Genomic DNA, 16,154 nt, shown 5'->3' on the forward strand with positions numbered 1-16,154 from the left:
CTAATTTAGGCATCACGGTGGCCACTGTGGTCCCCAAGTCATCCCTTTGCCTTAAGGTGATCCTCTCAACCCAATCTGTCCCACGTCCTACCTGGGTTGGGAGAAAGAGACTGAGGTGGGAGAGGAGAGAGGGAGAAAGAGAAAGAACAACAGATGCTATCAAAAAGGTACTGGTCTCTAAACCCTTGGGAGCAGATGCATCTCAGAATTCAAAATTGTGCAGTTTTAGCAAGGACATACAGCACATTACTACTACATTATGTAAAATACTCCTTGCCGCTCGCAGAAAGTGGTGTTGGCTGTAGCATCCCATAATAAAATATACCAGTGTTTCGGCAGTGAAACATATGGATATTCACACTAAATAAGAGAAATAAAGAATAGAAAGAGCCTCAGAACAGTTTTGAACAGGTTTTGCCACCAAATTAGTTTGCTGCTAACATACCCCAAACCGTTTAAGTTCTCAGAGCTTTTGGGATTGTAGAATTACAGACAAAGAGCTATGAATCTATCAGTTAAGGGTTTTCCCCAGAGGAGTCTTTGGTTCTGACATTTGCCTCTAATGGCTACAGTAATTTTTGGCCCCTCTAGAAAGCTGGGGGCTGTAAAGGTTGAGTGGGTGGAGGGCTACATGTCTTCAGCATTCTGTGCTTATGTTCAAGGCTAATACTAATGGAGATTTTCAGGAATAATGACTAAAGCATTCTAATGAAAAATAATTAAATCAATTTTATTCTCTTTAAAGCAATCCATGGCTCACTTAGAGTATAATTATAAGGCAAGTGTATCAGTCTTACTCCTTTTTAGCTTAATATTTACTTTCTTAGCTTGGTATTATTTGAGAACATAGACCTTCTTTTTAACTTCTCTATTGCAGCAATTGTTCTGATATGTTCATTTAAAAGGTTCAATCACCTATATTTTTGGTAATCTACCTTTTTAAAATGTAGCCAAATGTCCCTAATTTGAACAGATAGAGATGAAGTCAGTCGGAAATTAGTCAGAATCAGAGTATTTAAAAATAAATGCTGCTTTATTACTTTAAATCACATCCAACGATTCAAAGTCAGCTAAGTATTTCCTGGTAGAGTCCTCGGGAGATTTGCGCTAATGAATACGTAAGACTGATCTGTAATTACAATATCACTTGCTTGAGATTACATATATATGCTTCTAAAATGATCAAGGAAGGCTGAAAGTGGCATTTTACTGGGAATTTTAAACCATCCCTTTCATTTCAGTAAACAGTTAATTTTGCTTATTTCTTAGGGAAAGAAAGGTTTGCAAAGGAAAGGTCAGTTTCAATTGCTCAGAATGACCAAAAAACAGTAGGCTGTAGACTCCAGTTAATGGATTTTGGGGAAATGGGTACTGTGTCTGCCTCAGAATTATATTAGGTGGCCTAAATGACTTTCTTTTTTCCCTAGTTACGGACTACATAGTAATCATACACAATTTTAAAGATACAGGGAAACATAAAACATGTAAATTTATTGTAAATAGGACAGCTTTCAAAAGCAGAGCCTAAGATGGGGAAAATGATGCTACCCCCCCGCCCCACTACTACTGTACAAGACAGATGCTTCCAGACAGGAGTAGTTTACTGATAAACTAGACCTCACTACGCAGAGATTGTTCCTGTTAACATTTTAGTCACCTGTAAGCAGTCCTTATATATATTGTGCAGATGTTAACTCTTTGCCTATACTATTAATGGTAAATATTTTATCCCCATTAGTTGCTTACTGGTTTGTTGTAGCAATAAAGAACGATGTAGAGAAAGACACTAATATAGTCTCACTTACGTAACTCCAGTGAGCCCAGCTTTACAATTGCAGATGAAAGTGTTTCCTATTGGATCGCAGGATCCTCCATTCCGGCAGGGGTTTGGAAAGCAGGCTGTAATCTCAGATTCACAGTTTCTCCCCGTAAACTGTGAGAGACAGGTACATTGATATCCTGGGGAAACAGAGGACCTCATGAGCCATGGACGCCACTGCTAAAGCTGAGTGCTTGGACTCAGCCCTAACATGCCCTCCTAATTCTTTGTTGAACTGTATCTTAGGCAGGGCTTAAATTCCAAAGGTGATTAGCAAATTGGTTGCTTCAAACATAACTTGCCACAAAAATGTCAAGTTATAGCTTGGATTTCCTGCTAGTCCACAAAAATTCACCTAATTAACCACACACATGAATGCTAGTGAGAATTACAAGGCCCACCCAAGGGACAGATTGCAAGAGCAGAGCCCAACATGGAAAGGGTGATGCTTTCTCCCCCACACCACTACTGCACAAGGCAGATGCTTCCAGACAGCAGTAGTTTACTATTGATACCATGCTATCTTCTTTCCTGAGCCACTGTCCTATCTGTTGTGCCCTCTCTCCTTAGCCAAGTACTGAAATCCCATCCAGAGAAGAAATGAGGGGAGAGCAGGTAAAGATATTTGTCAACTTGATTGAACCCCAGATTGGCAAATGCACAGGGAAATGGAAAGAATTTTGGCATTCACCCAGCTCCCCTGGTCTGATCCTGATTTTCGCATTTTTTTTCCACTTTCTTTACTCATAAGCCCATGATGCAGAAATCAGTAGTAATATAATATTTCCACTACAGAGAACATTTACTATAAGATGTAAGATTCTAAGAGGAAATAGTGTTGTCCACCTCTCGAGATGCATTATCGAGATGGAAGGGATGAATAACTAGTAAGGCTGTTCAACCCTCCTTAAAAAAAAAAACCCGTAAGATTTGTTTTTTTAAATTAAAGAAATACACTCACATGGTAAAGAGGAAGGTAGTTCTATAAGTTTTATTTTGTCCGATAGCAGTCTTCCCCTCCATTTACACTTCCACAGAAGCAACTTGGGCATCCCTTTTAGTATTTCAATATTTCCTTCTGTGGCATTTGACTATTTTGTGATTTTTAGTTTAGGCATTTTCTACTGGTTTTCCACCATGCTTTTATATTTCAAACTTTCAGCCCCACCACATAGGAACAGCTCTTCTGTGATACCCCTATCTCCAAATACATTGCAATATTGTAATTTTGGTTAAACCATCAGCGTTTGCATTATGATAATGAAATTTTCTTTGCAGCTAAGCCATGTAGTTAGCTCTGATCATAATTCGAGATTCACGTATAAATTTTTGTTTTCCCTGGAGTTAAAAAAAAAAAAAAAAAACCCATGTTTTGGCTTGCTTATTTCTGAATATTGCTTGTTAAATTAACTAGAAACTCTTCATCAGCCAGGTCTCTGTTTCCCTGCATTTTCAACTCCTGAATTAGTCTCTCGTGAGGCCCCCTGACTGGCTCCGCCCTGCATGTTGTCTTCCGGCCCTGTTTTCTTGCTCTCCGATTTTGGATGTGGTGATTCCTATATCACCTGTCTGCCTACTTGTTTGTTTGTTCTCCCATAACACATTCCACAGTTACTTCCCCCAAAAGGTTTATAGGAAGGAAATTCAGTGAGACTTTGCATAGCTGAACATGTCTTTACTTCACCTGACATTTCTTTGACAGATTGTGTAAAGAATTACAAGCAATCCCCCCCCATGTTGCTTTTGAGAAATCCAGTGTCATTTTGGCTCCTGGAGTTTGTATGTGACATGTTTGGTTTTTTTTTTTTCCCCCCTCTCTAACATCTTAGAGGATCTTTTTGCTTCCAATTATCTGAGATTTTGCAATGATGTACTTTATATGGGTTTATTTTTAGCCAATACTGGGTACTCAATGGGCTCTTACAATCTGGAAATTTTTGTGCTTTCACTTAGGGAAAACTTCTTAAATAATTTATTTTCCTTTGGTTTCTCTTGTCTGTCTTTATGGAACTTCTATTTTTTGGATCTCAGAGCTCCTGGACCTTCCTCTAATTTTTCTGTTACATCTGCGAGGTTTTGCTTTACTTTCTGTGAGAGTTTATCTCCTTCACTTTTATTGAGATTTTCATTAATTTGTCATTTTGCAAGAACTTTTATTGTGTGCTAATTTTTTTTTAAACACGTAACATCCTGCTCCTGTGTTGTGGTTTCAGTATCTTCTCTTAACTGTCTGAGGATATTAACACTTTGATGAAGTTTTCTCCCTGCAGTTTTTTCCAAGTTGCTTTTCTGTTTTAGTCTTGTAATATTTAATTTTATGCATCAACTTGGGTAGCCAGATGTTTGTTCAAATACTAGTCTAGATGTTGCTATGAAAGTATTTGGGTATCTGTGGATGTTATAAATTTATTTCTGTTTGTAGCTGTCAGTCTCACTTGTGTATAATAAAATTTATAATCGGTTAACTTTAAATGAAACATGCTACTCTCCATAATTTGGGTGGGCCTTATCATTCAGTTCAAGATCTTATGAAGAAAGAATGCTGCCTCAAGACTGTAACAAGAAGAAATTTTATCTGAATTTTCAGCCTGCTGGCTTACTCCGCAGAATTTGAATTCAAGACTGCAAAATCAACTCTTACATGAATTTTCAACCAGCCAGCCTGCTCACATGATCATGAGCCAATTCTTTGAGCTTAGTTTCTTTCCATATGTATGTATGTGCACATGCTCATGTATATATATAAATGGTCTCTGCCTTACGATTGTTCAACTTACAATTTTTTGATTTTTTGTGAAGGTGTGAAAGAATATATATTCAGTAGAAATGTGTTTCAGGTTAGGTGTATTAGATATATTTTTTACTTAAGGTATTTCCAACTTAAGATGAATTTATTGAGATGTACTCAGGAGTATCTGTATATATCTATTGGTTCTGCTTCTCTGAAGAACTCTATTACGTTCTCTATCTTCCAAGTGAGATGATTTCTTTACTTGTAACCATTGTTTATTAGTTCACATTGAAGAGTTTAGTAATAGAAAACTAGAAATGTGATGAGAAACTTTGAGCACATTAATGGGGCTCAGCAACTGTGAAACTGAGTCAGTAGCTTTGGAATGCTCAGTTTCCCCAGACTCATCTTATCTGTTCAGAGAGAAGGTAATGGCCTGGTTTCTAACACTGGGAGGCTGGGTGGTGGCAGAGGACAGGTGGTTGTGAGTCTCAGCATCCAATAAGCACACCATATTTACTTTAACCCCTGTGCAGCACAGCGTCAGGTGTGCTCCAGCCCTGAGATCCTGCATTTCAACATCATCTGCAGGCTTCACCACAGCGTCGGGGAAGGAGTTGTCTGGCTGTGCAGAGGGAAGGTGGGAATCCAGATTGAATCCTGACTGCCTCTAAACCGCTTTCAGTAATTCTAATTTTAAGCTTTTCTCCCCATCTCCTCCCCTTCAGAAGTAACTGGTGCTTCCAGTTCCTGAGTCTTAAGGAATTCAGTCCCCCGAGTTTTTGGGAATTCGGTCCTCTAAGGACTTCTCTTCTCTCTTCCTTACCACCTGTCTCTGCCTTCCACCTCCAAACTTGTGTTGGTGTTGTCTACTTCCCCATTCTCCTCACTTCTATGGGCTTATGACTCATTTAAAAATAACTACTTATACAGTAGTGGGGTTGTAACAGCAAGATGCCACCCTTACCCTGAAGTGGCCAAAAAGCCTTTCCCCATATCGAAGACCTTTGGTAAACATTGCAAAGAACCATTCTCACTCTTACTTGAAGGGCTCTTGGGCTTCTCCTTTTCCAAAGTTGTCAGTGTCTGATGTTGGGATTATATAGATTGATCTCTATAGATACGTTAGTTGAAAAGGTAGTTTGAAATGGCATATGTTCTCATGGATGTTTTGCTGAATCCCTGTTACAGATAACTTCCATGTACAGAAGGAAGAATGATTGTGTTTGTTCATAGGTTCACAGAAAATCTTATCCTCAAGAGGCAGGTGTGGGAGCCAAGAGAAAGCTATATATTTCCAAGTGGAGGAAGCTATGTAGCCCCAGCCTTCCTGGTGCCAAGAAACACAGTGGGGAAGAGACTGAGGCTCAGAGATATGCTTGCTTGAAGTTATGCTGACTTGGAGTTATTTTTTTTCATTTTGGGAAATTGCTCACCTTAATGGAAATGAAAATTGTTGAATGCAGCTGGGATTGGGAAAAATGCTTCTTTGTGTCACCTGGCTAGTCACTGGCCATGATGACATGTGATTTAGACAAATAGTAACTTGTGAGGAGGAATTAGATTCTCTTTTAGAATATAATCTTAGACAACCACAGTACAGGACTCAGAAAAGCACATCAATAATGAGGGGGCAAGTTAGGAATGGGGGGAGTCCAAGGCAAGGTAGGTAAACTCGGTGAAAACTCCCTCTCCAGCTCCTCTTTGGCAACCCTCTGACAATTTCTTAGATAAAACTGTATCAGAAGCACCTGGGGACAGGGGAGAGTCAAGGAGGGGCTGTGTAGATCTAAGGGACATTTAAATCACTATCATGGAAACTGGATTCTAACTCAGGTCATAAGACTGATTTTTGATCTGATGTCAGAGAAGCAATTTGATGTCTCTGCCTTGGAAAATCAAAATTTAAAAAGTGCTCTAGAAGTAGTGTCTCAATTTCACTCACACACGTTTCCTTCTGAATCTTGTCATTTTCATCATTATTTGTGGACTATCTAGCACTACTTGATGCAACAGCCAGCTTGACTGACATATCCATATTGATTGAATGTCTAAGTCAGAGGGTGGTGTGGCTGATGCCAGTCACCAAGAGGTGACTGTTAAATATTCAGGAATGTGGCAGGTCAGTCATTGAACCACGTGTAGCCTGACATCAGCCATGGTGGAAATAATTACACCACAGTCATCAGCAAATACTACAAATCAGAACTGGTTTACCAGCACACCCTTAGAATAGGGACTATGGCAGGCAGTGGGGATACAAAGAAAAGCTCCATTTAGAAGCATGCTGTAGAAGAGGCAACCCAAGTACGGAGAAGTTGGTTGCTTTGTCATGGTCACAAAGTTGGTGTGGATTTGAACCCAGGCAGTCTGGCTGGGTTCAGTTCAGTATTGTCCTGAACTGTTCAGTATTGTCCTGACCTGTATTTCTAACAGCCACACTTCATTAGCCTCTCTGTTTATCAAAAACAGCAGCAATCTTATGATTGCAAACCCATGGGGCAAAGGAGGCGGAAGTCCTTTGGAAGAAATCTTGCTTTTAGAAATTTAAATTTGGAGGAGTTTTATATAAACACAATAAGAGGGAAAAACCTTGGAATTTTAAAAAAGTAGTCAATTACTTTCTTTAATGAAAAAAGAGTGATTTCTATTTTTGAGCCTTGGTGAAATGACTTGTTTATGAAAATTCACCTATTCGCACAAAATATTTAGTTTCATTATCCTGGTACGAGCTGTATTATTCATAATTTTAAAAATATCAATAATTAGTATCACTCACTAGTAGCCATAATGTTATTAACTAATCTAATGCTTTAGTGTTTTAAAATCACGTTCAGTAACTCTATGAAGGAACATAATGATACTAGGAAGGAAAGAGAAGAGGCCTCATTAACATCCCAACTCCATGGGGTGCTGGAGAGGTTAAGCTGTTTGTTCAAGGTCATATACTAGTAAGAGACTGAGTTTAAACTGGACTCTAGGCTTTATGATTCTCAAATCTTTATACGTTACTGTATTGGTATTAGAACTTGTCACTGAGCTGGAGCTCATTACTTCTTAGGGATAAGAAAGAAGAGCTTGTGTTACTTGACATCAGTTTCCAGGAGGCACATAAGATACAGTGAGATGGACAATCCAGACACTCCTGGGAACCAAATCAACATTAAATAGTACAGATAATAGAATAAAAAGTTTCTGTTCTTCCCAAGCGTTACTGTATGTTGCTATAAAACACAAAGGGAATGATATTCTAAGAGAGATCTAGGCATTTTTTGATCACAAATATGTAACATTTTTGTGTATGGGAAAGAAAAATATCAATGGTTAATCTCAATGTATTCTTAAACTGATTTTTTTCCTTGTTCAGAAGGGAGAATATCAAATAAGGAAATAACAAGAATAGCTTACATGGTGGGAAAAATTCTAAAGACTTTCTGTGTATTCTATCTCATTTAATTCTTAGAATAACCCTATGCCATAAGTTTTGTTTTCATAGTTATAAGAGAGGAAACTGAAACTTCAATAAGATGGGCTTCGCAAGGTTACACTGTCAATGAGTGGCAGATGCACTGTATGCCAGTTCTTAGATTTTAGAAAGGAAATGGTCCTACTAATGTGGAGATACATGTACCAAAAAGTCAGAGCTTCTTTCCCCTCAAATCGTGGCAAAATGAGAAGTGTATTTTTAAGCCTTGCCTCAAAGCTGTGTTTCTGTTTACAATCCTTCTAGTTATAGCAGATACAGATGGTTTTGAAATCTGCGCCCAGACAAAGTTAAAATGAATCCTCCTTTCCTTGATCAAAGAAAAGCATTGCAAAACCTATTAAATGCAAAAACAGAAGTGGTATAAGCAATTATAGCATTAATTTGGGCTGTGTAGACAAATCATCAGGATACTTCCTGTCTTACTCTTTGGACTTAGTCATTTTCCAACCTGATTCATCCAGGTTATGGTTTGAACTTTCTACCCTGCTTGCCAGTGTAGGTGAACATCATTCTAATCAGGTTTGGCTGCCTTGATAAGGGAACATCTGCCTGCTGTACAAAGATAGAAATAATGACAAATGTGTAACTAGCACTTGGGATCTAAAGTCAGCACCAACCACTATGCTTGCTGAATTAGATTTCATTTACATGACTTGGGGAGGCGGCTGTGATATGGTGGGAGGCCTGGGTACAAGTTTAGGTTCTGGCTGTGACCCACCAGCTGGGAGTGACCATGGCTTGACCTCTAGGAACTTCCTTATTTTATCTGATAAATGAAACTAATACTCATTTCATTGGGAATAATAAGGTTCCTGGATTCACAAACCACAATGCAGCACACATTAGGTGCTTTATTGTTGTAATTATTGTAATTACTATAGATCCTGAAATCAGCTTCCTCTCTGTATTGCACATAAACCAAACAACTGGAAATCATGGGAGTTTTTAAATTCTACTTTCAGGCTGAAGACTGGGAAACATCCAAACCTCTAGTCCATGTGAATCTCAATTATGAGAAAACTGGTGGGTAAGTTATCATGTGAGATGCTAACGACGAGTGACAATGAGCTCCGCGGCAGGTGAAATTACTTTGCCATTTCAACTTTTAGTTATTCTGACTTCTGTCTTTCACCAAGCAGGGTACATTCAACACCTTTAGGCCTTGTAAAATAAAAAAAATTTGAAGGTGAGACTTTTTCCCTAGGAAAGCTGGCTCATATATATATTGTGTATTGGGCCAAGCCCAATATACCTGGAAACTTTAAATGTGTTAACATTAGCCACACAGTAAATTCTCACCTTCTGGTATGTATCTGCACAGAACCTACTTTAGGGTTTGAGCTTTTCTATTAGTGTTTATAATTACTAATGCTGTCACCATGAAGTTTTTCCAGGGTACAAAAAATATAAGATTTAGTCAGTATTTAGAAGATACTCACCCAGGAAAGCTTTTTTCCTTGAGCCGAAAAGCTCAGCCAAATTATGACCACAGCATATTTACTGGGAGTTTGACATCTCCCTTCCAGTGGGTGGAGTATGTATGGGAACCCTGTTTAATTCTCTTAAAGCAGCTATGAGGAGAGGGAGGCCACATCAGTGGCATCCACTGGTCACACAGAAAGCAGTAAGACCCAGAATTCAACACAGAGCTCAGCGCCAAGCAGGCACTTCATTAAAGTCTGATGGACTAAATTTATCTAGGTTCTTGCAAGTTAGGGACACAAAGTACTCAGAAAAACATGATTCAAAGTAGCAACAAAGTGTTACTGAAAACTTTTAAGCAAAGTATTTGCAACATCCAAGAACTAGTTGTTTCATGCGACTTGACAGGCTGAATACTCACAATTGCTTAGAGGGAGTGGCAGACACTATTACTCTTACCTTTGAAGGGAGCTCAGAGTAACCCCAATCTTGTGACTAGGGTACAAAACTCTACCTTTCTACCAATTTTTTTTAAAGTGCAGGCTATGCATCTGGCTCTCAATTCCTGAATATCCTATGTCTGTTTACCTCTCCTGGAATCCACTGACTTGCATTTCTTCAAATAGAGTTTTCAGGATTCCCAAATGTCAGTGGTTCTTAAGCAATGGATGTGCAGAGAAACTCCTTGGAGGCTTGTTAAAAACAGATGCCTGAATTCTACTCTTGTCAATTCAGATTCTGTATGTTAGTTTCCCCTGAAATTTCCACTGATAAATTTTCCTGGTAGCACAGTTCAGAAGTTTGCAAATAGGATTCAGTGACCTAGCAGAAAGTTCCTGATGTAGACAGCAAATACTGGAGGCAAGTAAATAGATTCTCACTTTTCATTAGCAATTAAGAGTCTTCTATAATAAGGTCTCATTTTAACGAGGTCCTTAGGTGATGCTGATGCATCTCAGAGTTTGAGAACCACTATACACAGTATAAAAAACAAAGTCAGTTTCCCCAGGAATCAGGGCAGTTCAGAGACAGGGAGATAAATCATTATATCACCCAGGGATCTTGTTAAAATACAGATTCAGATTTTGTGGATGAGGGGCAGGATCTGAGATGCTGCCTTTCCAACATTCCCCATGAGGCCAATGCTGTTGGTCTCTGGAACACACTTTAGTAGCAAGGGTTAAGAGTATAGGCTGATGGGGAAGGAGTCCACAAACCTGGATAAAATCCCATCTTCCCCACTTTTTAAAAGGTATTTTATTTTATTTTTTTTAAACCATTGCATTTTCAAGGAAAAAAATATAAACCAACTCCATTATGTATTGTTTTGAGAAACTAGTTTTTGTTTTTTGCTTAGAGAAAAGGTGGTGCCCCGTCGTTCAGGCTGGAGTGCAGTAGTATGATCATAGCTCACTATAACCTTGAATCGGCCTCCCGGATCTCTGGGATTACAGCTGTGAGCCACTGCAGCCAGCCAGTGTGCTTTCACCACTTTACTAGCTATGTGATGGCAGGCTATGGACTTTGCCTCTCTGGCCTATTTTTTTTTTTAATCTGTAAAATGAGGGTGGGTAGGAAGGGAAAGAGGAATAGTATTGACCTCAAAGTATTGTGGTGAGAATTAAATGTTCCAGGGCATAAGTACTTTCAAGGGAAGCACTTACCACAGTACCAAGCACATAGTAAGAGTCTGAGAAGCAGCAGCTCTTGAATTTCCTCAAGTTTCCATTTCAGGAGTTAGGCTTCTAGTTTTATGTAGTGCTGTCTGAGTGACTATTTGTGGCATGGTGACTGGCTGGCTTCAAATGTGTTTTCCATTAATGGGCTTGAACTAAGCATGATAAGGCATGGAGGACTGAGTACTCCTTACTCAGAATGTGGGTGCTGGTATTATTCAGACATTGGGCTGATTCCTGCCCACTGCATCTGGAAATACAGGGATCACAATGGGACCTAGCCATTGCTTCTCCACAGTGGTTGCTATTTCCATTTCATGTTTATGAAATACATATAATTTTAAGGCTGTACTGAGAGCCTTCTCTCTGTGGTTGGTTTATAGAGTCATATTTATACTCTTATTACAAGTCAGTGTTCTGGGATCTGAATCCCCTGAGATTCCTATGGCCTGTTCCTGGGACAGCAAGACTTATAATACTGATCAAACCTGCTGACCATGTCATTCCAAGCTAGTAGTCTTGGCTTCCTTGACTTTCACACCAAGGGTTTTGATTGGGCTCAGAGGTGGCTGAGGCAGAATCCTGCATCCCTGAAAGAGAAATGCTTCTTGATGTGTGTTGACGGCTTTAACAATTCTGATTGTAGTAGGATAGCCACTGTTTGAGAGGGGAGTTTGCTACCATGAGAACCAATGACCAATATTCCAGAGTTCTTCAGTGGTCAAGAGGATGCTTTATGCTCAAATATGTATCCTGAAATTTTAGAGCAACAGATAGTACAGGGTCCAAACAACAGAAAATGTTCAAACAATTAACTTTTGTTATCATCAGTTTCATGTGCAGGAGTCTGATTTCAAGCTCCCCACTCTACTATCTCTATCCCAAATGTCTTCTTGGAAGACTTCACGCATCCTAGTCTGATTTGGGGGTGCAACACTGTCTCTTCCTGTGATTAGACTTCCCTGGCAGCCAGAGGGAATTCTTGAAGGCATAAATACTTTCATTAAAGACTCCATTTTACTGTTCTTTCTAACCTATAACTGACAACTCAGAGGATTTTTCTTTTAAGTAACCTTATAATTAGCTACATAGTTTCACAGATACAAAGTAAAGGCCAAATTTTAATTCTATTCTTGCCTTTTTCCTCTCCCCTACTTGGCACCAATTTAAAGAATTTGCAGATAGGATAAAAAACCTAGCAAAAATTCCACTGTTGATAATGATATAAACAGATAATAGGAACAAGAAAATGGGTTCACTTTCTGCTTTCCTTAGAAGCCAAGGCTTCACCCCTATGGCCAAGAAGAGGCAGATACCTCCTCACACATCAGAAGAGGAATCTTTTGCCCTTGGTTCCCCAAGAAAGCAATAGATGTCCTGGATTTCTTGGATCTCCTAGTGAGTAGCAAGTACTGTTGTGGATGAGAGTCCCAAACTCCCCCATGTGGAATCATGTCTGGGTGTCTACTAAGATCAGAACCCATGGCTAGGCTCAGGAGTAGCCTTGGTGTGGGCTGCAAGGCTCCCTCAACGGAAAAGAGGTGGCAGGCCTGTGAGAAGGGAACTGTGTAGACGAAGGTGAGGAAAGATACATCCTCATTTTAGGAAAACATAACCCCCCCAAAGACAGAAGAAAAACTTGGACAGGAGGCTGTTTCACCCTGGAAGAAAGCATACCTGTTGTAGAATCCTGATCCAATGCCCAATCACAGAAGGAAGCAGGGAACAGGGAGACAAAGAGGTAGATGGGAGAATGTGCTCTATAGGCCAGGCTGGGGCCCCAGGGAGGGCAAGACACATTCTCTAGGTTATATAAAAAGTATATGGCAAGTGGGTCATCAGTGCTGAAATTTTGGTTACATGAAGAGATTTAAAAATAGAGAAAATTGCTGTTTCCCATGTGGGTCATAGCCATTTAATTAACATACTTCCACTGAATACGTAGCTAAAGGATTTCATGCAACTAAAAAAAAAAAATTAAAATGCACACTGAAAAGCAAGATTCCCTAGTCTTTCCCTCATACAGTGATGATGATTATTATTTTAAAGATAATCCATGGTGGAAGCCCACAGCTCTGCCAGCCAAAACAATGTCCTGCCATTGTTAAAAGTATGTTACAATTTGTGGCTGTGTACCCAGCATTTGACATGGAGTGGTGTTCTATTTCAACCCAGTTTAATTATATGCTCCTTTTATATATTGTAGATGGCTCACACTAGCAGAATTGTTTTGCCTGGTGAAAAACTGGCCATGACTTGTCATAATGGGCTGGTTTATAGAACCACTGAAGTATAGTTACTGCCCATCATTTGGGAATTATGGCACCATAACAACCCTTTATTTACATATACTGCTGAGACAGTAAAAACAGCAAATAGATTTCTTAAATCGAGACGACAGAAATTTTCCCCCAGGGTACTTGGCCCTCATTGTGGTAGTAACATATGCAAGTCTAAACAACTTTGGTGTCTGTATTTCGACTGTGCATCATTTCACGGACAGTTTATAACATTCTAATAATAAAATGGACTCTAAATTTGGAGTTGGGTTTCAGGAACGTTAGATGGTAATGTGCACAGCAGAGTCTCTAAATGATTTGTGAGGAAGGTTTAAATTTGCTAATCACACGACTGCTGAGCGACTCTGCAAAGGGGCTGAAGTACAATCGGTGGTTGGGCTGCTGGGAGGTGGCAAGCCTTCAACGGGGAGCACGCCTGACCTAGTTTACATCAACACAGATACTGCATCTCCGTAAAGTCAGGGACTCTTTTCTCTCTAGACTCCTAGGACTTAAATAATCTTGGCTTCTCCCTCAAACAAAAGAAACTCTTTATAAATCCTTTTCTGTTTGTGTTCCTACTCTCCTTTTCTATATGATGTACTTTGTGGGGGGAAAATATTAGAGTAAAGCATCATGCCTTCATTGCCTGCTTATCTGTCCTGAGATTTTATGTAAATTCCTTCTCCCTATTCTTGACTTTCTACTCCTTTGTAAAGCCGTAACGACGTATTTTTAATGCACACATTGCAGAAGTATGTTCCCAGATCTCCTATTCCTGGGGGACAGCTTCTAGTAAGCTTTAGCTTCTAGAGGGGTTGTATGTCTGTCTGGTCAGCAATTTCATGTGCGTGGGTGTCATAACTCAGTGCTACTATCATTCTACAGTGACATGCAGGTGGCTCATGAAGCCATATTTATTTATTTAAGACTGAGTTTGACTCCTGTTGCCCAGGCTGGAGTGCAAAGGCATGATCTCAGCTCACCACAACCTCCGCCTCCCGAGTTCAAGTGATTCTCCTGCCTTGGCCTCCTGAGTAGCTGGGATTACCGGTACCTGCCACCATGCCCAGTAGAGACAAGGTTTCTCCATGTTGGTCAGGCTGGTCTTGAACTCCTGACCTAAGGTGATCCACCTGCCTCAGCCTCCCGAAGTGCTGGGATTACAGGCATGAGCCACTGTGCCCTGCCAATGAAGGCATATTTAAAAGGGGGTCCTATTCACTCAACCTCCTGAGGCTTGAAAGACCAGGGGATGGACAGGGTAGAGGGCAGAGTTGACGGTATCTCTGGGCCCCTGTGCCTCTGCACTGTACCACACCTATGGGAAGCTGCAAATGATTGGCAAAACTGGAAACTCCTATAACTGTTAAGTATGAGACTTCCCTAAAGCGGATTAAGAAGCTTGGTGAGCATCTTGGGTGTGAGTATTCCTCTCTAGCAGCGTCCTTGCATTGGGAGGGCAGGGATTGCCCTGCAGTTCATTCCCCCTCTCCTCAAACCCCCAGGCCAGTGTAGCCACACTCACCCCCGGACGGCAGGCCAGTACAGCTGCCCCCATGCTGGCATGGGCTGCGCTCGCAGGCGTCCGGGTAGAGCACGCAGCCCAGCTTCAGCTCGGTCAGGCCCACCACCTCCGCGAAGCTGCTGCGCTTGTTCTGCAGGGGCAGCTCATTATTATTCAGTATCACTGAGTCCAGGCAGCCCTGAAAGCCGCTGAGCACCTGCGTAACTCGCGTGTCTGTCAGGCTGCGGATGTTATCTGCTTGCACCAGGGCGCCGAAGTAGATGCTACTCTCGGTGCTCAGCGTCTGGAAGTAGAGGGGCGCCCTGCGCCGCTCCACGTAGCTGTCATCTAGGGACAGGCTTGTGAAATTGCGGTTGAGCTCCAGGAAGACTGAGTGCCAGCTCCCGTCATTGACAGCACGGCCTGAGATCCCCAAGATTCCGGGGCCACTGCCACAGTCCAGCTGGAACCACAGCTTGCCATCCACAATCTGCGCAGGGAAACAACAGTGAAACACTTTTCAATATGCAACTGGCAATATGTTCCTTATACCCTTCTCCTGACTCCCTGGGGCTTGACAAGAAGGCTGGAAGGTGGACATGGCTTTTGCTTTACTTATATATCTGTTATGGTTTGACTTTTAACGACTCTGCCTCCCCCTTACCTGCCATGTAAATGCATGGCTTATATTTCACAAATCTTGTGATTAGTAATATGGGTACATCTCATATTCCCACTATTATATTTAAGAATGTTTCTACTCTCGGGGTCTTTCACCTTTAAAATTCCCAGCAATATCTGGTTTAGGGGTATGTTTACTCTCTGTACCCTTCTTAGTCCTTACCACCACAGGAATGATTTCTGTGAGCTTATTAGCATTTATTGAACATCTATATGCTAAGCAGTGTATTAAGTGTGAGTCCATCTGAGCAAGTAGTTATCTCTGCCCGCATGTGGCTGACAGTCTCATAGGGTAGATGGCCATTAATCAAATAATCACACAAATACTTATGTTTCTAGAAATTTATGTGGGTCATGAAGTGATTCACAGCCAGAAATTGTGAAACGAAAGCTTTTCTGGCCTATGTCTATGATCCAGCTGACCTTGTGGAGGCCAGTGCCTCAGTCATGCAGGTAACACTGATCAGTTAGTATTCATAGTTCTGTGCAGGTAAGACACTAGTCAGGAAAAGAAAAAAGGAAAGGAAATGACAGGACAACACAGAGCTTCCA

At 40.7% G+C, this 16,154-nt stretch overlaps 1 protein-coding gene and 1 long non-coding RNA gene across 10 annotated transcripts in view; one reads left to right on the forward strand and one right to left on the reverse strand.

The window, feature by feature from the left end:
- The window catches only part of FAT3 (FAT atypical cadherin 3), a 677,903-nt gene that overhangs the window by 12,005 nt on the left and 649,744 nt on the right, over nucleotides 1–16,154 (reverse strand). For all 9 annotated transcript variants that reach the window (XM_078339978.1, XM_035265268.3, XM_078339977.1 and 6 more), the window contains 2 exons: nucleotides 14,943–15,411; nucleotides 1,806–1,959 (listed from right to left, as the gene is read on the reverse strand). In XM_078339978.1, the coding sequence (XP_078196104.1) occupies nucleotides 1,806–1,959; nucleotides 14,943–15,411 (623 nt within the window). The remainder of the gene's footprint in view (nucleotides 1–1,805; nucleotides 1,960–14,942; nucleotides 15,412–16,154) is intronic.
- Nucleotides 1–16,154, forward strand: part of LOC118145760 (uncharacterized) — a 29,223-nt gene that overhangs the window by 2,421 nt on the left and 10,648 nt on the right. The window contains exon 2 of the long non-coding RNA XR_008475106.2: nucleotides 9,000–9,064. This is a non-coding gene — a long non-coding RNA (uncharacterized LOC118145760). The remainder of the gene's footprint in view (nucleotides 1–8,999; nucleotides 9,065–16,154) is intronic.

Source organism: Callithrix jacchus, chromosome 10, assembly GCF_049354715.1.
Source record: "Callithrix jacchus isolate 240 chromosome 10, calJac240_pri, whole genome shotgun sequence".
NCBI classification, from domain to species: Eukaryota; Metazoa; Chordata; class Mammalia; order Primates; family Cebidae; genus Callithrix; species Callithrix jacchus.